This window comes from Dryobates pubescens, chromosome 12 (genome assembly GCF_014839835.1).
Source record: "Dryobates pubescens isolate bDryPub1 chromosome 12, bDryPub1.pri, whole genome shotgun sequence".
Lineage (NCBI taxonomy): Eukaryota > Metazoa > Chordata > Aves > Piciformes > Picidae > Dryobates > Dryobates pubescens.
In genome coordinates, this window is record NC_071623.1 from 33,316,974 (window position 1) to 33,341,269 (window position 24,296).

The following is a 24,296-nucleotide window of genomic DNA, read 5'->3' on the forward strand; positions in this document are numbered from 1 at the left end:
ATTCTTACATCCATTATTTGATTATAATAATTATTAGTTCTGGTTATTCTGGTTTTTTTCTCTGGTTTTGATTTTAATGAATAATGACTTCTGAACTTTTTTCTGGAGCTTTTCATAGCCTGCATTTCTATATTGTATAAAGGAAATATATTCAACAAATTAGAATAGAATAGAATAGAATAGAATAGAATAGAACAGATTTGTTCCAGTATTCTATTAGTATTTTACTTGCTTCAAATAAGTTTCCACCCACCTTATTTTCAGTTCCAACCAATAACCAGCTCAAACTGACAGAAATCTCAATTTTCATTGAACAGCATTTAAAATTCTTCCCAACATCTTTTTTGGAAGCATAGGGTCAGTCTAAATTTGTGATAAGACTCCAAGCATCTTTAGCCCCTCCTCCCAAAGGGGAGTTTTTAAGCTGGAATCCCAAGCAATGTGATTTTTCTCTGGGTCTTACTGCTTGAATTCTTGACCCAAAAGAACAGCTTGCCCCAAAAGAGCAAAATTCTGTTTGCTTTGTAATTAAATTGTACTTCTTTTTAAATTACTAGGTCATATCTTCCTCTGTCTTGCTATACCTTGCTGTGAATTATTTTCTCTTTGATTTGGAATGGTTTTAACAGTGTTTAAGAAAGCTCATTGCATTGATCTCTCTGTATGACTGCCATGGAAAGGGGAAGAGGCAGCAAAAATTAACCAGGAAGACAACAAGGGTAAATCTCAAAGCCATTCACAAGTTACCATTGCTAGCAAGCGTGAGTATGGGTCTACCAAAGCTGACAAAGTTGGTTTGAATGGCCAATGCCATATGAAGGTCTCTGACAACTCACTGACTTTTTTCTTTCACGAGGTTGTGGTTTCCTCACTAGCACTAAGAAAGCTGGAACTCCTTTTGAACAATCTTGCTGAGCAGCTATCTGTGCACAGGCCTCCATATATCTGCAAGGACTGAGTGCATTCGTGTTATGGCGCTAATGTGATGTGTCATTTGTGAGAAGAGTAGTTGAAACACATTTCAGTCAGGGCTACTTCCCTTTTGTGGAAGGCCTGAAGAGAGAAGAATTAAAGGTTTTATTTATTTCCTTTTTTGTTCAGTCTGCTTTCTACTGACATGCATTTCCTTCATTTTTCCTTCACTGGCATCCACACAGCATTTCAGATCAGTCTTCAACCCCTTTGATTACAGTTTGAAATAATGTAATTTGCAATAAGTCACATCCTCTGCTATTTCTTCTTGTTAACCTTGAAATGCTTGCAGTGAGTTTTGAGTTGTTTAAGTAATTTCAGCCATGTGGTCTGAATTTCTCAGAGAAATTAAAGTGCCAGCCTTAGTAATACAGAGATCAGCACAATTAGCAATTCTGTTTATTGCGATGCAAGCACAGCAATTCACGTAACCTGCCCCACCAAAACTGAACAGCAGGGAGTGAATGCATTGTGAGATACTACGTTGTGCCACCTTTCACCTTCACTGAGAGGAAGAGTGGTGAACTTTTTAAATGGCTAGACTGGTGACAAACAGTGAGTCTGATGGACAGTGAAATGGGAGCGTGTTCCTGCATTCATTGCAAACTTCCCTTTCTGTTTCAAGGGAGCTGCAGCCAGAGTGCTTTTGCTGATCACAAATTCAGTGGAGTGGTGTGGGGAGCAAACTGATCCCTGAAGGAAGCACTGAGGGATTTGGAAGTCAAACCCTACATTTTGAAAGTTATCAGCCTTTAGTGCAATAACTGAATGTTCTTGTTAGATTCTTTCCTGTGAAAAATGACTTCTCTGTGTGTGTGTTTACTGCTACTCTCTTAAGTTTAGCATATCTTCTTGAGCACTGTAAAACACACAGACCCAGTGCCCACTAAATGCCAAATTCTGTTCTGTGCAAGGACAGTAGTTAAAGTGGAAGGCAGGAGGTTGCCTCCGTTCAGTGTGCTCTGCTTGTTAGAGTGCACATGGAAGGTGGTAGAGGTGGGCTGCTTGACAAGGGCTCTGCTGCACTGCATGAAAGATGGCCTGAGCCTGGGCAGCTGCACTAGGGCATAGGGAGGGAAGTGACAGAGCTGGTCACTTATCCCTGAGAACTTGTCCTTCTTACTCTATTAAAGCAGTTCTTTTGCCTCCTGCCTAAGAGCCACAGCTCCTTGTTTTCTGACAGCTTACACTACTGTCTCAAACCCAGTCTGGCTTTACTGGTGGAAAATCAGCCTTCCACAGCTATAGTCCTTTTGAGTCTTGCTCTAGCACACAAAATAAGTGGTATTCAGTAGAGGAATTGTTTCAAGACAATTAGAGCATGTAACTTTTTTTTTCCTCCTATTTCAGGGTCAAGTGAGGTGGTATAACCAGCAATCACTTCCTACTGCACCTTTGGTTTTTTCATACTTATCAACATTTTTATTTTGTCATAAGCAAAGTTGGTCAAAGCATGTGTTGTAGGGCATGTCATGATGTAACCTCAGCTCCTCATTGTAAGGGATGAACTGTTAAGTGGTTTGGGATGACACCAAACTGCCAGTCTTAAGTACACTATTGAAATGCACTTTGCTCTTTGAAGGTATATTCTTCACTCTCTAGAGAGAGAATTTGGGCCACAGGTGTGCAGATACCTATTTTTTGCTTGGTTCTTTGAAAACAGGGGATATTGTCTTTTTTTCCCCCTGTAATTTTGAAATACTTTGACCTTCTTCATTTGCTACTGAAAAATATTGTTTTCAAAATAGAAACAAACAAAACCAAAAGCTGATACTAAACTCTTAAACTTCCTGTAGGAAGAGAGAACTATTGTTCTTCCCAGTTCTTCACTTAAGAATAGCAAATCAGCTATCTCTTACCATTTTTTTCTTTTGACCTGAATATACAATAAACTAAAATATGTTTAACCAAACTTTTACTGAGCTGTCCCACATCTTCTAGCATTTCATATGATCTACAGGCCCGTGAAACACCTCAGCAGTGTGGGACTGTGAGCTGTTCTTGTCTTTCTGGGCCGCCTAGCTCTTTTAGCCCAGCTGTATTGTATATCTTGCATTCTGATCTCATCACCAGAGGTCTCTAATGTTTTTAACTAGGGATCTAGATCTCCACGAAGCTTTTGTCAAAAGTGTTTGGATAGGTGTGTTTTTTCAGGTAATCTGATTTGCTGGCAAAAATGTCAAGCACATAATTACCATTTCAGAGTTTTACAAATCTGAATCAATTAGCGCAAAGCACCCCTTGACCTCATGTCCATGAGGCTTCAGGATCATTCTAAGTGCTAAGGAGCTATTGGCACATGATATTCAAGCTGAATGATCCTTTTGTTCCATTTCCTTTGCTCTGAGCAAGGCTAAATGCAGCTCCCTTTGAATTTAAAACCTTGCTAAATTATTTAATACTACATACCACAGGCTGATTAAATTTTGCAGAGCAGTGAGATTGTTTCCCAGGTAGGTCATCACTCAGTTCAGTTTACCACTTACAATTTCTTTCATTCACAGTCAAAATACAGCAAGAGCCATCCATCATTATCACTCGGTCCTTTAATTTTTCTGTCAGCTTTTGTCAAGCTTAAAACAAAAGCCTTTACATTTTTATCGACTGCAGCTACTGTCTGAGTTGTGGCTCGGTCATTTCAGAATATCTGTTGTGTTTTTACCAAACAAGTCAAGTATTTTCAATAGGCCAGATCTATCTTTCACATCGGCCTGCTAAACCAAACAGAGCCATTTCTCAGTTCTTCGGAAATGGAAAGTAAAAATGCTTTGGGCCAAATCAGCAGTGAGAGCAAATTGTCCAGGCTCCCTGCACTTAGATGGATGAATGCCTTTGGCTTAGTAAGAAGAATGGGACATCCATTTAAGAAAGAAGGGGAGGAAAACCAGCCAGGGCTTGACAGTGTTTTGAGCCAAACTTGTGCAGTGCTATTCTGCCACTCATAAACAGACTAGATCTGTGTCTTTGCTGAAGAGCAGCTTTCAGACCAAGCCAAGAGTTGCATGTTCCTGCTTTTTCCACTGTCCACTCATAATCAGATTATCTGGTCTTTGCCTTTGCCTTACCAGTGCTCATGTATCTTGATGACATGCTGACAGACAGCAGTGACCATAAAGAATGGCTATCTATAACCTTCCCTATACTTTCCCCTGCATCCGCTGAGCTATGACATTACATAGGACCTCACTGTAAAGAGAGTTCTTGGCTGAACATTTGCAGCTCAGCTCAAACCCCTGATGTGCTACTAGAGAAGGATTGGATACTATCCTTTCACTGAAAATCCAATTCACGTCTTGCTTGTATAACCTGTGGGAACACACATGAAGAGGAGGTGGGACTAGAGTCAGTAATTCTCCTTGTCATGAAGTCTCTTTTTCTCTTTCCAGCAATTTTAATGAAACCAATTAATTCCCTGTGAACTGTTTGCATTACAGAGGTAGCAAGGTGATTAAACAAATACCAACTGAAATTTTGAGTATCTGTCTGCCAAGAAACATCCATTCCAGGAGTGAGTGAGGTTTCAAAATTAATGGTGATAATTATTGCCTGACTTCTAGATCTCTGAGCATGGCTTTTCTATCATCTTTGGTTCCCCATCTGCAAAATACAACTATTTTCTGCTTCACAGGAGGCTGAGGAGTGATCCCTCAGTATTATTGAAATGGTGATCTGGTGCATTGATTTGGGTATGGATACCTGAGTTAAAAATTTCCACTCCACAAGGTCTCTTGGTCATAATGAACCCTGATATTTGAGGATATGAGAGTTATAAACAAACAAAAGCTGGCTTTAGATGGAAAATTTGTACCACTAGATTCAGAAATTGCAAGGCCAGGACACAGAATTAAGTCTCACTCCAACGTGGGTTGTTTGGGCAGAAATCTATACATCTGGTCTGTTAAGATCCTTCGTAACAGACAGCTCCAGAGAACCAATCTAGTCCTTTTATAGCATGTTTCTGAGCAGCTGCCAACAAGGAGCTCTGGCTAGTGTAATGTGTGCCTCACCAGTAGTACGAGGCAGGTGTGCCCTTCAGAGAAAACAGTAATCAAAGAGTCCTACAGGACCAGGAACAGGTCAAATTGTAATTCCTTTTTCTGGCATGCAAATGAAAGAGCACACCCTCTTCATATGCCTTAAACAGAAGCCTTCACTGTTGAGTATCAGTTAATACTCATAGTCAGTCTGATTGTGGGAATGACAAAAGGCTCTTACCTCCTACACCTACAATACATGATAAAAGGGAGACTGCACATTACTTCCCCCCTCCCTCCCCTCCCCCCCAAGGGCATATTTTCCATTCTCTTATGCAAAAACTGTTTCAAGGCAAATAAAGATTTTGCAAGAATCCATACATCTTGGTCAGGAGCTTTTCTGTCAGACTCAATAGGAGGGCAGGACCCCATACACATAAGTTTTTTGACTGTGGGGCTCAAGTACTTTTCAGAATGCTAATCTAGGTCTGGTTTTGGGCTGTCCAAAACAGGGGTTAAGGAAGGAAATGGTTAAAGAGTTCCAAATCCTGTTATCTGGGGAGCTGTGAGCTATTCTGTTACCTTACACATACATTCCTGTTGCCTAGATTGCAAGGTGCCTTAGAAATCTAGTCCAGCCTCCCTCACATGGGCAGGGATGCCTTTCAACTAGACTCAGCTGCTCAAGGTCTCAGTCAACCTGACCTTAAACACCATCCAGGGAGAAGGCTTCCACAACTTCCCTGGACAGCCTATTCCAGAATCCCACCACCCTCGTGCTGAAAAGTTTCTTCCTAAGATCCAGTCTGAACCTACTCTTCCTCAGCTTAAAACCATTCCTTCTTGTCTAGACACGCTTATGAAAAGTTCCTCTCCAACCTTCCTGTAGAATCCCTTCAGGTATAGGAAGGCAGCAATAAGATCCTCACGGAGTCTTCTCTTCTCTAGGCTGAACAATCCCAGCTCCCTCAGCATATCCTCATAGCAGAGGTGTTCCAGCCCTTGCATTATCTTTGTGTCCCTCCACTGGACTCGCTCCAACAGCTCTGTGTCCTTGTTATGATGGGGACACCAGAACTGTGTGCAGTATTTGAGGTGGGGTCTCGCAAGAGCAGAGTGAACGGGATGAAGCACCTCTTTTCACCTGCTGGCCGCACTCCTCTTGATGCAGCCCAGGGTATGATGTTTTTTCTGGGTGGCATGAATGCACTGCCAGCTCATTTTGAGCTTCTCGTCAATCAATACACCCAAGTCTCTATCTAGAGCTACTCTCAACCCACCCAGCCTGTATTTGTGCCTGAGATTGGCCTGACCCGGATGCAGGACCTTGCACTTTGACTTGTTGAACCTCATACAGTTGTCACTGGCCCATTTCTCAAGCCTGTCAAGACCCTTCTGGATGGCATTCCTTCCCTCAAGTGAGTCTACTGCACCACACAGTTTGGTGTTGTCAGCAACCTGTCTCAGGATGCACTCAATGCCCACAGTATCATTATCACTGATTCCATTCCATTCCCTTATCATTATCACTGATGCTATGGTATCATTAAAGAAGCTCTTCTACTGGGTGGAGCCTCAGACCTAAGCAAGTTTGAGCCAGCTATTTCTAGGGTCCAGAGCAGACTTAGAGTTCCTTGCTTGGGCAGTACAGTACTCCTTAGACTGCTGGTTCCTGGTTGCTATCTTGTCCTGTAGTCTTTCAGAGCAAGCAATTGCAAAGCTGTGGGCAAAGCAGACCAAGTGCAGTCATTTGCACAGTGAATTTCACCTCGCTTTGCTAGGAAAGAAACAAAGCCAATGCTGCTACTTGTATTTGACTTTCTTTTGAGACTATCTGTTTTCCTTTGCAGCTTCTGACAGGCTGCCATTTTGATGTTTGGCGTCAGAGTTTGTGAATCAGGTCAGGAAGCCAATTTCAGCAGAAGCTTTCATTATTATTGATTTGATCAGAAGTGTTGAATCTGTTACATCTGTATCTAAAACAAAAAGATATCTCTTAGTTCTTGTTAACGAGCCTAAGGAGCATTTCTTTTAAACTAAGAAATCTTATTGGAAGTGTGCCACTTACTGGAAAAATGTCACACCAGAGAAGAGAGAACTTCTAAATTCACCAGCGATTCGAGAGCCTGGGTGGTAAAACAGGCAGTGTGGCTGCAGAATGGAAAGCACTCTACTAAAACTCTAACTGTATGTGCCAGTTGCAGTTACCTTGCCATTGCATAGTCTTAAGTAAATGGCATATTTCAAAGAGATAATTAATGGAACTGTAAATCACACTAATTAGGGTTTATGTGCAAGGCTGATTTGTAGAGCTTTAACAAAGCTAATAAACAAGGCTTTGCTCGCCTTTTGAAGCAGGTGAGGGTTTTCTGTTTGATTTTAGCAGATACCTATCAGGGAAGGAGTTTCCCTGTATGAGAAACAATTGCATAGATCAGTACATGTGGCATATCTTTTTAACATGTTAGTTTGCTTCTAATGTTTGTTGTACTTGGCTCTGTTTGATCAGTCCCACTCAGGTCATGTTGCCATTTTCCCTGGTGATTAATGTGGCTACACTCGGGGCTGTTTGTTTAGTTCTTAAAATAAGTTTTAATTTTTCTGGTTTATGGATCTTTTGCTCTGAGAAGCAGATTAACTATGACTGTGTAACAGAGGGCAGAGGAATCTCATGTTATTTTCTGTGGCTTTGAACACGCCCACAAATGCAGAAACCAGAGAGAACTCTGCTGCTCGTTATTGAAACCGGAGGAATACAGAAAACTGCAGAGGACTCGGATGGTAACTGATGAGGAGACATTTAAAGTGGCAAAATATTCTGTCATCCAGTATGAAAGTAAGATGAGCATGCTCATTTGGAGTCTTAAGAGAGTAATTATGCAGGGCTGAACTTAAGGACCCCCTGTCTGAAATGCCTTTGCCCCAATACCATTAAGCTCTGAGCTACTTCACCTTTCATGGATTTCAGTCAGAATTCCTGGTACGCGGAGACCAATTGCATTTCTTTCCTCGGCAAGGGAAGGCAGATCATGGGGCAGATTTTTCACTCTTTTTTTTGCATCGACTAGCACCTTTCAGAAATATTGTCATGGAAATCAGGGTGGAATGGGCTATTTACCATCCACTGCTGAGAGGCTAGGCCTTTCCTTTTAAACCTGCAGTATAAATAATCTGAAAAATGTCAGATGCTTTTTATGTCTTCATGGAAGTGCTTTTGTCTAGTTTTCTTCAGGACTTTTGTTTGTTCTTTAAAACCTACTATCACCTTATGAGCAAAATGATACTGGCTTTCATTGCTTTTGGCAGTGCAATCAAAGTGTTTTCTAGCTGTGCATCTGGTTGTGTCCTTTTCTGCAGTAGAGCGTTTTGCAGGAGGCGTTGTTGATTCCGCTGCAGCGAAACAGCGCCACACTTAAGCCTAGCATACCTCCATTTACCTGATCAAAAGCTGAAGAGTTTTGCAGGGTGCAATTTTTCTCACTTGTATATGCAGCATTTTTAATAGCAATGTTGTTAGAATTTCTGATTTTGGATCCTAAACTGGTTTAGAGAAATGCTGATGTGTGTATTAACCATAAATTTCAAGTGTTAAGGATGGCTTAAAAATAACTATGACTGCTCATTAGGGTAAAGATTTTGAAATGTACTCTGCTCTGGATCTTAGCAGACAACTGTGTCTTAAACAAATGTGTGGCAAGAAGAAAAGCAATCCGGGAAAAGGAGCTCTTATAGTTAGTAGCATTTTCTCCCCTTTCTCCTTCCATTGAGTCTGTCTCAAAGTGGGTGTTTTAACATACAAGCCATTTCTCGTTAACATGTGTGTGTTTATTTTAGCATGATGGTGTTGTTTTTCTCATCTCCCACTCTGACACAGCATGTTTCATCTGTATATGATTTCTACTATATGAGGCATTTAAAATGGCTCAGTGAAGAAATGGATTCTTGTCACTTAAACAGTCACTCTCCAGATCTGTGGTTACTTGGTCATTTTAACAGTGTTTTAAATTCTGTGTGCTTGAGTATTGACTATAAAAATTGAGAGTGATACGATGTCAAGAATTTAAAGGTACTCTGTTGTACCAGTAATAATTTGTGTTAATCATGTTTTAATTTAGTCATTTTTTACATACTTGTATTGACAAATTAAACCACTATTATGGTTCTCCTTTGTTTGCATGATATGATTTTATTTTATATTTTTTTTTCCACTCACCAGATGTTTTCAACACTTTGCTTCCCACTACTGTCATCCCCTCCCTTACCACTGCAACAGTCCCAACCACTGTAGCCTTAACAACCAGCACAACCACATCGGCAACAGCCATCAGCACCAGAGGTACAGTATGCTTCTTTGTTATGGCCTGAAAACCACATTATAATCAGGAAGTTACAGGTTTGGTTTTTAAGAAGGATAGAAAGTTCTGAAGAGAGGATTCAAATGCTGAAGTTCAGTATTGATTTTTAATAGAATAATCCCCAGGATGGGACATGGTGAAGAAAGATTTCATATGCCCTTGAATATTTCCATTGCTCTAGTAGTGCGTATGTGAACTTTGACAGGATGCTTAAATTATTTGTATACATTTGCATTTCATTTTTTAAGGCTGGTAAATTAACTTTAATGGAGAATGCAAGCAAGCTATTTTTAAATAAACGTGACCTTTCACGACTGGTTATTTTGGGTGCTAATATTTAAGACAAGATAGGTGTCTCAGCACTGGAATTGCTGCTGATGCAATGCTGCTTGATAACAAAGTAGCATCACATTTCATCCTGCTTGTTAGCCTTCTGCAGCTTAAGGTATTCCTAACTTAAGGGTGTCTTTATTTTGCTAGAACAAATGATCTGAAGTGTCTCTTTCCTCTCTCCACCCCCATCCTGCTTGGGTTTTGCCTGGTACAGCATTTACAAAGTTTCTCGTAATGCTTTGCTTTATTATAAGCAAAATATAAAGCTTAGTTGTACTGTTGTGTTGGGTGGCTGATCAGATAACTGTTCAATAGCCAAGATGTGTGTGTCAGGTTTTGTAGATTATCATCACCTGGGCAGCTGGTAATCTCTCAAAGTGAGTGAAGTGGCAGGAGGTTCCTGTGTGGTCTGTTGAAGGCTGTCATTGTGCAAGGAGAGGGGAGATAATAATCACTTGCCACACTGAAAGTAGTCACATGCTGATCTATAATTATCCCAGGAAAATTAAAACAGAGTTATGAAATCTTTTTCTTTCTGGAAGCATTGTGACAAGTCAGTTGTAGTAACCTGCCCAACTGGCAGGCATAAGCTGAGCTAAGTGCAAGCCCATTGTATAGAAGATTTGTGATGGTGTCAGATCACACATCTTCTTCCTCTATAGGGCACTGGGATTTTAATATTGTGGCCTTCATCTAATAAACTGACATCAAACCTGAAATTACATTCTTAAGCTTTTATACTACTTGTAGCACGAACAAAAGTATTGTTTTGGTGCAAACCAGTGTTGCAGCAACCCTTTCCCCTTATTGAAAAATGAATACAGATTGTGGAAAACAGACCAGAGCTTGATGTGCCATGCTGGTGCTTACTGTCCTCGATGAGCAGTTTTCTTCTCCTTGTTATGACTAAATACGTTGTGGTTATATATTTATCGTGCTGATGTTGTTAAGGCAGTGTCTACCTTCTAAGTTTCGTTTAGGACCTCCTTGTCCTTTACTATGACATGTTCATTTCCACCTTTCATGTACCTGGCATCAAGAGAAAGAACTGGAAAAGCAGAGCCCTCCTCTAAGCTCTAGCATGTGCATGGTATTTGATGCTACAATAACAAAGTGTGGTGGGTTGATATTTCCCCCCCCCACAGTAACTTTGCCAGACCAGCTCAGTTGGAAGCAGATGAAAGCTGTGTTTACAAGCAAAACTTCACTCCACAGTGGAATGCAATGACTATGTGCAAAATATACAGGATTTGCAATATTTACAGATATTTACAATCAACAAACAGCACTAGAACCCCCCTGGTCAAGGACCTGGGGAAGCTACTAGAGTCTCCTTTCCTGCCTACCCAGACTCCCCTGTACAAAAGACAGAAAGGAGCAGAGAAAGTTGCTGTTAGACTTAACCAAAACAATGCAGCCAAGGTCAAGCTGAAGTAAGTTAGTAACTCTCCAGAGTGAAGAAGAAATTGTTTTGGTGCAACCAATCATACGGTAGATAACTCTCCAACTGAATTGTTTAGAATTAGATTTATTCTCCTTTTTACACCCAACAGTGATTTATTTACATTTTACTACTTTTCTGCTCAAGATCTGTGAAAAATTTTAAAGGCATAGCCTGAAACTACCGCACAAAGGTATAATGTTTTAAGAGGAAGTAAAGGAAGGAGATGTGGCTGAAGATGATAAATCTCTGGAACATGAGCACTCACTCTTCCCAGCAAAAGCAGTTAATGTAACAAAATGACTTAGAAGATGAGACCACTGGAACTGAAGGAACTGATAGGTACGGTCTCTTGGGCAGATAATGTGAGACAAAGGACTGTGGGAAGGCTGCTTCTTAAAATGCTTGTGTGGAAAGGAAAATGACAATCTGTCTCAATGCAAAGGGAGAATAGGACACAAGCAATAGACTAATGAAGTTGTCTAACTAACAATTTAAGAAATCAACACCCACAAAAATGAGAAAGCAAGAGATTACTGTAAGCATACATCATAGAATGTATCAGTCTGGAAGGAAAAGGAAATCAGGCATAAAATCTGACACAACCAGAAACAAAAGTAATTGCAACTAGCAAGGTGTGAGAAATTTAACCAAGCAAAAGGATTTAGAAGTACCTTAGAATAAAGACAGAAGTAAAGAATGCAATGATGCTGTTCATGAGTGGTTAGAAAAATTATGAAGTAACTGGTGTTTCAGCCAGCAGTGTGTGGCAGCTGGAGTGCTGCTGCTAATAGGGGTGTCACACTGAATGACCAGAAATAGAGACATATCAAAGACCATGAATAGGAAGTTAAAGATAGGCCCTGCAAGAAAGCCAAAGACACCAGTTTGGTTGGTTTGCTCTAGGGGGGAAAAAAAGTACATTCATGATGATTCTGAAGTTATTCTCCAAGTTGAACGGGGAGAACTAATCCACTGAATTAGTGGCAAAGGCATTTAGTGGGGAAACCTTCTAAATTCATGGGAGTCAGTGACGCAGTGTAGCTATCAAAGTGCTGCACCCTTCTTCATCCTTGCTTTCTTTAAAAGCACTTGATTCCTGTGGCAGAAGGAATATACTTTCCTTAGGTGCCTTCCTCTCCTTTCTTCAACCATAAACAAATAATGTTCACAAACTTACAGGAGCTGTTGTGAAGACAGATTTGCCATCCTGAAATACTAAGCTGAGCCTTATCTAGATTTTCATACCACCTACACATCAGAAGTACGAACAGTGCAAGAGACACTTTGCAGAGGATAAGATTTTTAATAGTATCTGATGCTGGCTGAGCAAAATGTACCATATAAACATATTTTCCTTTGACACTTCTGCTTTTAGTTCCAGTAAGACTATTGACATAAAGCAGCATATACAGACATAAAATTGTGAAGCCCTTCATGTATTTTCAACATTCAAAACAATTTTTCACTGTGTTTTGGCCTCAAGGTAGGCTGGAAGCAGATTTCTCTGTATCTTACTTTATTTCATCTAGTTTGATCATGCCTTAAAGAAACAGAAGATTGTCCCAGATCATAAGGTAGTACATAATAATTAATAGTAGCTTTGAACTGGATTTCCAATAGCTGAAATAATGGTCTTGCTGGACTCATCTCAGCAATTCTGTTCTAAAATGATGACCTGATGCTTGTGACTCACCTCAGGGAAACTGTACAAGACATTCCTCTATTTTGCATGACTTTTATGTAGTCTACCTTGAGAGCACGCTATTCCACATCCAGGCACAGATGTCTTTACAGGAATGTGATACAGGGTATAAAGAGCCCAGAGACTCTGTAAATCTGAGGCATTTTACATTATGATGAGTCTACTTTGTCATTGCCAAAAGCCTGAATTAATGGGGGAAAAAATGTTTCAAACCCATCATCTCTTAATTCTGGAACTGTGAGACCCATATTGGTCTTCATTTGCATGACATTTAGTAAACAACATGAAAAAAAGCTACTGATCCAGTTGGATGATAGTGTGATAATTCATAAACATCCTGTTTAGTCAAACTTTTCACTTCCTCAGACAAATGTATGCTTGCTTTTGTGCACAGTCCTTCAGGAATTAATTATTCTTTTACCGGTACATTACCTACTAACTCAAAGAATCTAAACACAATTTGATGGCTGTGAAGAGTATTGCCCTTTGTTTATTTGTCAATGCTATCTTAAAGCTTAATAGGTATAATGAGGAGTGTATGATAAAATGAGAATAAATTATATGTGAAGAAACAATTCTAGAGGACTACAGAAAGAATGGGTGTATGCTCCATGAGTACTCTCCTTTCTGTGAGACTTACATAGCGTTCTTTGTGAAAGTTGTTCACAGACCCATGCTAGTGTTCCATTTCATAAGAGAAGAGACAAGACAGGATTGGGAATTTGTCCCCAGTAGAAAGATTCTTTCCTAGCATAAAGTTAATTCAGATGGTTCTGTGCCAGTCCTTCAGTCGTGCAGGTAGAGAGGGAGTGTGATTGAGTCTGGAAGAAGCCACCTCAAGGCAGAATAGCTCTGTGTTTCTGCGTTCACGGAGAAGAAAAGCTTGTGCACACAAACGTACATGAACGTGCCCACGGGCTGGCATTTTGTTTGTCACACACACACAGATTTCCCCCCCCCCCCCCCCCCCCCCCCCTTTCTTTCTGTCAAGAAGAAAAATTCAAAGAGATTTGGCCTGTTATTATTGAGGACTGACATCTCACCACCACCCTCGAACAGGTACAGAATTAGCATTGCAAGAACGTCCCAAACTGGAAAGACAGATCCGTTCTGTTCAGCGCACATATCAGGGTGATTCAGTCTCAGCTGACTCACTTGTATAATGACTGTGCCAGAATGTTCAAGGCTTTATTTAGCAACGCCTAAAAGCATCTCCAAAAGTCACTGCATTTAGTGAAGACATGATGCTGCTCCCAGGCAACTGCGCTGTGAAGTTCAAGTGTTTATTGAATAGTCGGGGTGACCACAAACACAGTGGATAGACACATTTATATAGGAATAAAGTCCCTGGTTTATTATCATCCAATTTGATTTTATTGGGTTTGGCTCTGGTATAAAAGAAAGGACATCTGTGGAGCTAAGTTTAGAAGAAGAATTTATAGGGAACTAAGGAAGGGTTTGAAAACTGTCATGATTTTAATTTGAGAATATTTCTATTTAATGACAGAAATATCAACCATCCTATCTAAAACAAACAAAAACCCCTGCATTAGTTTTTTTGTCTCCAATTTTTGCCTTGAAGCCTATATGAAGGAATAATAATAAATAAAAAGGCTGAACTGTTTACTTATAGACAGTTGACAGGCAGGAACTACTTGGGTGGTACTTGTAGACCTCAGGGTCTTTGTATCCAGGCAATTTTAAGTACTAGAGTTCCTTTTCCTTGCAAATAATCTGATTAGTATAGCTTGACACTTTGAGATATTGATGGAGAAAGAATCAGCAAAGCAAGGAAAAGGTACAGAATATGTGAGGGACAGGGGAGGGAAGGGGAGACTTACAGCTTAAATATAGTTGTGTATACTTGCATTCAACTCTGATAATAAAGAAAGTGGCGTTGTCTAGTGTTAAAAGCAGGGGGTTTATGATGACATCCTAAAAGCTGTTTGTTTTATATACTACTTTATAGCTGTAGTAGTAGCCTGAAATCTAATTTGTGTCTGGGTTTACTCAAATGAGGTAAGGAATAGAAAGCACCCTTCAATACCTTGTCACTTACAGGGGCTAAATAGAGGAGACCAAGAAGAGAAACAGTGCCCAGATTCCCAAGGTCTGCTGCTAGCTACCAAGTGCAGAGGAGATGCAGACATGCAATGCTGCCTGCTGAATTTTGCAAGTTGTTGTTTGATAACAGTTTCCTTTTTTATGTCAAGATATACCTGTTGTGATGACATGCCAACACAAAGGTCATGCAAATATGAGGCAATTAGAACACAGAGGTTTGGGGGTTTTTTGTTAAATAAATTATTAGGCAGTCTTGTGCTTCTTTATTCTCTTGTGGTACTTCAGGGATTCCCAAGAACTGTGCCATGCACTGTGGAATCCAGAACAGTTTTGCCTAAGATAAGTGAGGAAGGTGAACTCTCTTCGTTATGTCTGTTTCTGTATTGATTCCTCAGTGTGTCCTCTGACTCATTCAGTATACACAGCCCATTTGGTGTCACTTGCTTGACTTCTGTTAGAGCTTCTGGAAGAGAAAAAAAATAGGATTAGAATAGATGGAAAATAGAACTAAAGCTCTTTACTGTTGATGATTAGGTCTTTGTCTTCAAAAAGTTATTCTTCAGATGTGTACCTACCCAGTCCCTGTACGTCTGTGGTTTCTCTGGCTCTTAATGTGTTCGACAACACTTGGAGTTTCTAAAGTACTACAACTATATTTTCAAGAGGCTTAGTGGTCCACAGTGCTCTTTTGAGGGAAAACACTGGATTTATTCCATTCCCTAAGCAACATTTAATTAGGGTTTCATCCCACTAGTCAGGCTTGGTGGTGCAATTAATGCTTCAAATTCTCAAAGCTCACAAAATTAAGATCAACAGAGGAGACTGTGGCATCTGTTCTAACTCAAAGAACTCTTTGTTTTTCAGGTCTGATAGATACACAGCCAGGAGAAGCCTTCTTATAGTCTCATGAAAGTGACTTTCAAGAACATTAATGCAGTTGATCATGTGGATAGATTTGATTAAAAAAAATAATCAGATGTTCCTCTTATACTTTATTCTCATAGTATAAGGCATCCCTGTAGTAGCCAACAGGAAAACAGACAACAAAAGGAACAAACACAAACAAACAAACAAAAAGCTAACAAACCTCAAATCCTAATCTCAAGAACTTTCTTCTTTACCGGCTAGATTCCTGCAGATTTCTAGGTATATCCACAAAGAATCAGGGTCATGACAGAGAATATTCACTCACATGTGTGGTGATCATAGACGTGCTGGATCCAAGCAAAAGGCTGTGCAAGCATAGTATGAAAACTATATATATATGTATTTTAATAAAGTCTAGGAAACTTTACTATTGTTGCATCCACAGAAGAGATCTTCCTGTAAGTCAGAGGAAACAGAATGGGGCAGTAAGTAGCATCAGATTGCACTTATGAAAGGAAGTACTTTTTCATGCAGTCTGAACCTAAATGTAAAGCTGCATTATCACTACATACTAAACAAAACTGAAATAACTGGATGTTTTTACGGTGAGCAGACCAACATCAGCAACAAGAGCTCCTCTGTGGAGCTCCTAACTTTCAATTACTTTTAAAAGGTGCTTTATAGTTGTAATATCAATCCTAGAATAATTCTCAAGACAGCACGGGCAACACTAAAGCAGGCTGGCCAGAAACAAAAATTCTTGCAACATTTCCCACACTGTGCCACTCACCTCAATTGCTGTCGAATGTCCTTAAACTTTGCAAGTTTTAACTTTGATACAGGCTAAAGCAAAGAAATATGTGATGTAGAAAACTGCAATTCCCTGTGCTTTGCAGGTATTGTGATGTAAGGCGCAGACTGTCGTCATTATTATGTGCTATTTGGTCATATTGTTCATGAAATCAGCTGTTGCATTCTGGAGCAAATATAGATTTCATACTCTGAGCAGTTTGCCATGTGGATGAGCATCAAAAATGAGAGACAGATTACAACACAGGCATGCTGAATACATGGAAAGAAAGGAAATATCATAATACCATATATTAGGAGCCTTCTTTTTATGTCTGTAACAAATATTTCTAGTGCTAACAAATCCATCCAGCTGTCAGCTTGCAGTAATGAAGTATGCAACTGAAAAAGTACACAGTGATTTCCAGCCTTGATGGATTATCACTTAACCCAAAATGCAGTGCTGAACAGATAAGTATCACAATTGGTTGATGGTCTGATAAAGATTCCATTATATAGCTGAGCTCCAGAGAGGCTTCAGCAGTGTGTCAGGAATTCAAACATTCCTAACCTCAGCTCTGATCACACTGGGCTTTTTTTTCCAACTGCTTATGAATTATGCAGTCTAACAGTCTCCATTGTAAGCTAGCAGTGTGAGAGAGTTTCCAAATTAAGAGTCCCTTCTGCTGGAAGCATGCTCAGTGCCTGCAAGGAAAGTCCTTTGATCTGAATTCATCCTGACACTTTGCCTCAGGTGCCACAGACTGTAAGGTCTTAGCACTCTTTCCTTCTGAACCTCCACATGTAATAGGCAAGGAAACATAAACCTTTCAACAACAGTACGTGGGAAGGACTGAAGTCATCAGTATCACCACCTGTATGGAAACCAGAACATACAAATCAATGTGTACTGAAGAATCTATCTAACCATACTGACCATTTTCATCTCACCTCTAGTTGAGTGCTGAGCTTAGTCATAACACTTCCTACATTTTATTAATGTGTAATCAATTTCAACTTTCAGATGTAAACAAGACTTGAAGCCTGTATTGTTTGTGCTACCTTCATGCTCCAGTCATGCTTAATGATGAAAAATAAATCACAGCTGTTACTTTAAAAGCCAGACTGGCACTGATTCCAAGGGCCTTTGGGGCTCAAGTCCTTACAGCTCTGCAAGCAGGCAAGCTTGCAAATTGGTTCAATGAGTTTATCTCATGTAGCTGACAGGTAGTTTTGAGGTTTAGATGAATCTGGATTTTCCAGTCCTAAGAGTCACAGACTATTTTTAGTGTATTATCAGTGTTGCCTGCAGTGCCCCGTAAGCTTGAGAATGACCTGTAATTATGTGAAGAATTTCCCTTGCAGAAGAACAGGCTGTAATACCCTTTCTTCTGTGTGATGACTTTACATATACATAAGCTCATTAATTTTCAGTGGAACTGTTTGTAGTTAGGTATGTTATTTGTAGATAAAGTCTGTGATCTGCTAAGTCCAGAGAGAGACACACTGGGGACGTTAGCCTGAATTCTTGTGTAGATTCCACTTTCATAGACCCATAGTGAGGAATAGAAACCTTCATTTTATTAAACAGCATCCATCAGAAGATGTGTACACTTAATTTAGGCCCTAAGGAAATGAAGAATCCACTATTTCTCTTGGGGTTTCTCTTGACCTTTATCTATTCTCATTGTTGCAAGCTTGAGCCTTGCTTCTCAGTTCAATTTCTCCAAGTTTGAAAACCATACACTGCTTTGTGTCAGACCTTTCTCCAGTAAAACTCTTTTCATTCCATGTGTGTTTTCTTCAAAGTGAGTATTTATTGTAAATTGCAGATATACCTCAAAATTTATTGTTGGAACCCATCTGAAAGAATCGACTCCATGCTCTTTAGGATCTTATTAAGACTTGTGGTTGGTTTGGTTTGTTTAAGGGAGTTGTCAAGCATATCTTCAATGGTGAGTTTTAAGGGAGATAGAATGCATTCTCACAACAAGGAGAAAGTTTAGGTAACACTTCCTGTTGAGCAGATTCCGTTACTGATGTGTTGATATCAAATAAGAAGGCTAACATAGTTTTATTTTACTTACAGAGACATTTGTGTTATTTAAAGATAGTACTGACCAAAAAAAACCCAAAAAAAGATTATTCCCCCCCCCTAATGTTCTGCTTAAGGCAGATTTTAGCAAGTTCTGTGCTGTCAGGATGCTGGTGATGTGGTTCACTGTCAAGAGCAGAAGCGTAACAACAACTTCTTCAGTTAACAGCAAGAACAACTAAAGCAACTGTTTCAGTGCCACATGGCATGTGAAAAAAAAAAGACTGAAACAGTGCCAGCAAGGTATAAAGATGAGGAAAGGAAGGGAAAAGAGACAAAAATGCTTATAGTTTAAAATTTACTGCTAATACAAAATGCATGTCCTTCTCACTAACCAGTGAACTATAGTCATCAGCTATGCCTTTGAAGCTGAAAAGATTGCTCTCTTGGTTTCTCTGGCACTCCACTTGAAACACAGTTAATAACTTCCAGTGTCAGCTTCATGAAATACAGAATTGATGCTAATTATGTTGAGATTTTGGGATGAAAGATGACCTTGCTAAAACTTGAAGCTGCAGCATTCCCCCAGAACAATAAAATAAAAGCAAAGTCTACAAAGAGCGATTTTGGGGATGATTTAAACTCCATTAATTTTCACGTGTGAGGTTATTCAGATGCTGAATACAAAAAGGGTGTTCTTAAGGTAGTATTTTAGCATTTTTCAGTGTTGAAATCAACTGCCTATCAACCCCTCTTTTTTGCTGCATTAGTGATTTGCAGTGTCTGTTGACTTACCAGAATATGCCATGGAGAAAACTGGATGTGGTGCTTGGAGAGGCTGGCTGCTGTGCACGTTTCGTAGGAGTAGCTCTTTCAGAAGCCAACAGAAGCATCACTACAGCTTAGTACTTTGCCCAGGTTTTCTCTCAAACCCATCTGGAGCCCCTGTAGGAGATGTCATACTTTATGTGGGTTATTCTCAGAGCACAGTGATAAATGAGCTGAGTAACAGCATGGCATAGCTGTGTTTCTAGAGAAGAATGATGAGCATGTGCCTTGCAAATCTCAGTACACTGTGCCAAGATGCTGAAGGTGCAGGGCTTGCTGTGGTGGGTGTTCATGTCTTGAATGCACCATGCTTCTGACAGTAGTGCTAAAATGTGTTCCCCTATTACATCTGAGAGGGAGAGGGACTACAAATGCAAAGAGAGCATTGCTGTAGTTGTGTTATTTTAAGACTCTAAACCAAAAATCCTTAAAGACCAATAGTTTGCTGCAGTTGGGCTGTCACATTGGCAGCAAAAAAACAGCAGAGCCCTCAAAGCTGAAATGAAAAAGGGTGAAACATTTGAACTAGTGTTTTGAAAGATTAGCTTAAAACACACCTTAGAAGAAAGAAGAGGGCGAGAAGCCTGGTTTGTTGTGCTCAGTGTTGCAAATGCTGTACCTAATCACAGCTGGGTTCTTTCTTTTTTTGGTCATAAGAATTGAGAGAATGAGAATTACAAACTCATCTATTCTGAGAAATACAGTGTGGAAAGCCCTGTTCAATAACACTTGACTCACTGTTTGGCTGAGTATAAAAGACTGAATGGGAAAGCACAAATGGAAGCAAGGGAAAAAATGAAATTCTGAATCTACACAAGGAAGTACTTCTCCCTCAGAGAGAAAACCATGCCTCAATAGCCGACTGAGCCAAGTTTGGAATTGGAGGCACTGAGGTCATTAAAGTAGGGAGACACTGTGCTGGAGGAGCTGTGTTAACCAAGATGACTTGCAGTGGGCTGAATGGCCTTTCCCTTTCCCCCAAATTTATGTTCTTTTTGAAAAGCTTTGATTACAAGTCATCCTGCTGCGATTTAGATAGCATGAATTTAAAAGGAATGTATCAAATCCTTTCAATCAAGATGCTTGGGTTACTTTCCAGCCTGAATTCTTACAAGCCTGTAATAGAAAGCCATCAGCCAAGGAAGAAAAGTATCAGGAGCAGCAATTTACGTTAATATACAATTTCCTTTTCCAACATAAAGGATAAGAGACAAGGATCCTGGGCAACAATGCCAGAGTAGAAATCTTTATGGGAATAGGTTATGTGTAGTCAAAAAAAAAGGGGGGGCGGGGGGGGAAAGACAATTTAAGGAAGTAATTCTATTTATTTTATATACATCTTCTCTAGTGGCTAACAAGTCTCTAATATTAAGACACCAGGTCATGACCTTCATTCAGCTCCCTGCAGAGAAGAGGCAGCTTTCATTTTAATGAATTCAAAGTGCCCTTTTGGCATTGACTTTGGACCAGCTCTGTGGACATACTTGACAGAAACTTGCTTTTATGACTTTGTTAGAGAATGGAAGCATGAGAGGAGGTTAATATGTAAAGTAATAACAATGGAATTTTTTTCTTTGGGTTTTGTGTGTGGTTTTGTTTGTTTGTTTGTTTTTCTGTGTGCAGTTTATCAGTGAAGGCCAAAGAGGAACCTTTTTAATTGGTGCCATGGTTTAGTTGATTAGATGGTGTTGGGTGATAGGTTGGACTCGATGATCTCAAAGGTCTTTTCCAACCTGGTTAATTCTATTCTAGTCTAATGTGTAGGTTTGAGTTTGACTCAGTTACTGTCTCCATTGCAGGAGTTCTCTCTGTTCCTGAGCTGAATAGCATTCTTGGGCTCACTTTGAGATTGCATGTCACCATTACTGGCACCATTCCTGAGCTTGTTTGTCCCCTACAACGCAGTATTGTTAGTGTGTATGCTGGGTTGCTATTGTGCAGGGGTGTGCATATGTCATGTGTTGGGGGTTTTTGCTAGACATATTGTGTGTTTTACAAAACTCACACTGGGTTATTTAAGGTTTTAAAGACTGCTTAATTCAAGAGCCCTTTCCCTCCAGTTCATCTCTGAAGCATCTGTTCCCAATGTTTCTGGATTTAGTAATACCAAGAAGAAATTAGTCTTTTATTACAATCACATTGGCTCTCCTCCACCACAAGACCATATGCCAAGTAATTTGTGAGTGGTTTTGTAGATTCCCAGTCCCTATGGGACTTTTTTGTTGTCATTGTTATCATAAGTCCCTGTGTTATAGCAGTGACTGTAGGTACATGTGGTAATTGGTTTTGTGATTGAAATGTCCTTTTTTTGCCTTTTACTTCCTGGTGCTTTTAAGTAGTATTCACTAACTCTCATTGAACAATTTCTGTGGAGAAATTTACTGCCAGTTGCTATTGTGACACTCAGGGATTTTAGTTTCTGTTTCCCATGCAGAATGTACTTCTTTATATTTATTATAAAGTGAAGAAGAGGATTTTTACATATTTCTAAATCCTTCTCAACCAAGTCCAGGAATGATTTGTAGTCAAGAAAAATTCACACTGGTTTGTGGTTTCCTTCAGCACCATATCTTGCTCTTGGTATATTTGGAGTGTTATGCAGAAATGAAGAGCATCAGGAGTATCCAAGAGCAGAAAACCTTTTTGTCTGTCTGTATAGGCAATACTTGCATGTGCTTGTAGATAGTAACAGAACTAATAATGACCAACACAGGGATCAGTCTGAAATGCATTCTCTAATGTGTCTGTTTTATATGAAGTGATGAACTGTTAATCTCTTCTGAAGGCAGGACACAATGAGCATATCCTGGGGCTGTTAGTGCTGCTCAAATACTGCAGGATTTCATTTTTTTAAACTCTTTTTTTTCATTCTCAAAAATAGATCTGAGTTGCCATATGTTGCACTCTGCTAACCCTGTTTACACTGTCCCAGCTTCTGTCTGGACAACTTCTAAAATCATAACATATTAAACTATGTTAGGAAAAAAAAATCTCAGACTCTCTGGTGGATGTGTCACAGCATTTGAGCATTTCTGCATTCAAGCCTAAATCATGCAACACTGCAGGCACGGGGCAGAGCGGCTGGAAAGTTGCCCAGCACAAAAGGAGCTGGTGGTGCTGGTTGATGTCCATCTGAACATGAGCCAGCAGTGTGCCTAGGTGGCCAAGAAGGCCAATGGCACCAGAACAAGGGGACACAGTCTCAAGCTGTGCCAGGGGAGGTTTAGGCTGGATGTTAGGAGGAAGTTCTTCCCAGCAAGAGAGATTGGCCACTGGAATGTGCTGCCCAGGGAGGTGGTGGAGTCACCATCACTGGAAGTGTTTAAGAAGAAACTGGATGAAGCACTTATAGTATCATAGTATATAGAATCATAGGATCAGTCAGGGTTGGAAGGGACCACAAGGATCATCTACTTGTTGCCATGGTTTAGTTGCTTAGATGGTGTTGGGTGATGGGCTGGACTCAATGATCTCAAAGGTCTTTTCCAACCTGGTTAATTCTATTCTAATTCTATTCTATCCTGGCCTGCCTCAGGAATATTGTGGCCAGCAGGAGCAGGGAAGTCATCACGGCCCTGTACCCAACACTGATGAGGTCACACTTTGAATACTGTGTTTGGGTCTGTAGCCCTCGCTACAGCAAGGACATTTAGGTGCTGGAGCATGTCCAGAGAAAGGCAACAAAGCTGGTGTAGGGTACAAAGAACGAGTCTTATGAGAAGCTGCTGAGGGAACTGATACTGGTTAGTGTGGAGAAGATGAGGCTGAGGGAAGAACTTACTGCTCTCTACAGCTACCTGAAAGGAACTTGTAGTGAAGAGGGTGGTAGTCTCTTCTCTCTAGTATCAACTCTTTCCTGCTTTGGCTGGGGGATGGACCCAATGATCTCTTGAGGTCCCTTCCAACCTCTAATATACTGTGATACTCTGAAGTGGTAGAATGAGAGGAAATGGCCTGAAATTGTACCAGGGAAGGTTTAGATTGGATGTTTGGAAAAATTTCTTTCCTGAATGGGTAGTCAGGCAATGGAATAGGTTGGCCAGGAAGTCACCATCCCTGGAAGTGTTCAGAAGATGCATAGATGTGGCACTTCATGACATGGTTTAATGTCCATGGTGTTGTTATGTTGACAGTTGGACTCAATATCTTAGAAGTCTTTTTACAGCCATAAAATTTCTATGATTCTATGATTTCTATCTTAATGTAAATGAAAATTAAACATGCTCAATAGCTAGCACATGCTTTAAACAGAGATCATATTACAACATGTCTTCTAATATTCCCTTGAGCTGCATCTGTTATGGGTTTGCAGGACTGCACCTCTTAAACCCTTCTCTCTTTTTCCACTTGATGGCTATAGAATGGTGAGGCTAATTCCTTGGCTTTTGCAAACTTCTTTGGAGAACCTGGAGTAAGTTTTAATGACAGTTTAAAATCACAGGTGTCTAAAATTGAATGGGCCTGTCACTGACCAAACGTGTTTGAGGAAGGCAGTAAGAAAACAGAGCCAGAGAAATGAAAGGAAAAGAGAAGCTTCGTATTCATGGAAATCCTCTGTGCACATCAACCTTTCCAAGTCCTCTCTGGTTGTCTATTCCATTCTTTTATTCCCTACCATAGTTTTTATTATTATCACACATTTTTTTATTTATACCACTCTTAATACTGACTCTGATTTAAAAAAGGAATACTTTACAATCTATTTTGGATATGCCCATACTTAAATACATTCATTCAGAGTCTTAGAGTCAACATTAGTTCATCATATTGAGGACTGGCTGAAGATTCTGGGCTTGTTTAGCCTGAGGGAAAGGAGGCTGAGGGTGACCTCATTGCTCTCCACAGCTTGCTGAGGAGTGGGGAGAGAGATGCTGATCTCTTCTCCTTGGCATCCAGTGACAGGACATGTGGGAATGGTTGAAAGCTACACCAA

At 40.1% G+C, this 24,296-nt stretch overlaps 1 protein-coding gene across 4 annotated transcripts in view; it reads left to right on the forward strand.

Moving 5' to 3' along the window:
* CADM2 (cell adhesion molecule 2) overlaps positions 1-24,296 on the forward strand; it is a 632,714-nt gene that overhangs the window by 577,316 nt on the left and 31,102 nt on the right. For 3 of the 4 annotated variants that reach the window (XM_054165780.1, XM_054165783.1, XM_054165781.1), the window contains one exon: positions 9,163-9,282. The exons of the other annotated variant lie outside the window; for it this stretch is intronic. In XM_054165780.1, coding sequence (XP_054021755.1) covers positions 9,163-9,282 — 120 coding nt within the window. The remainder of the gene's footprint in view (positions 1-9,162; positions 9,283-24,296) is intronic. 4 annotated transcript variants of the gene reach the window in all.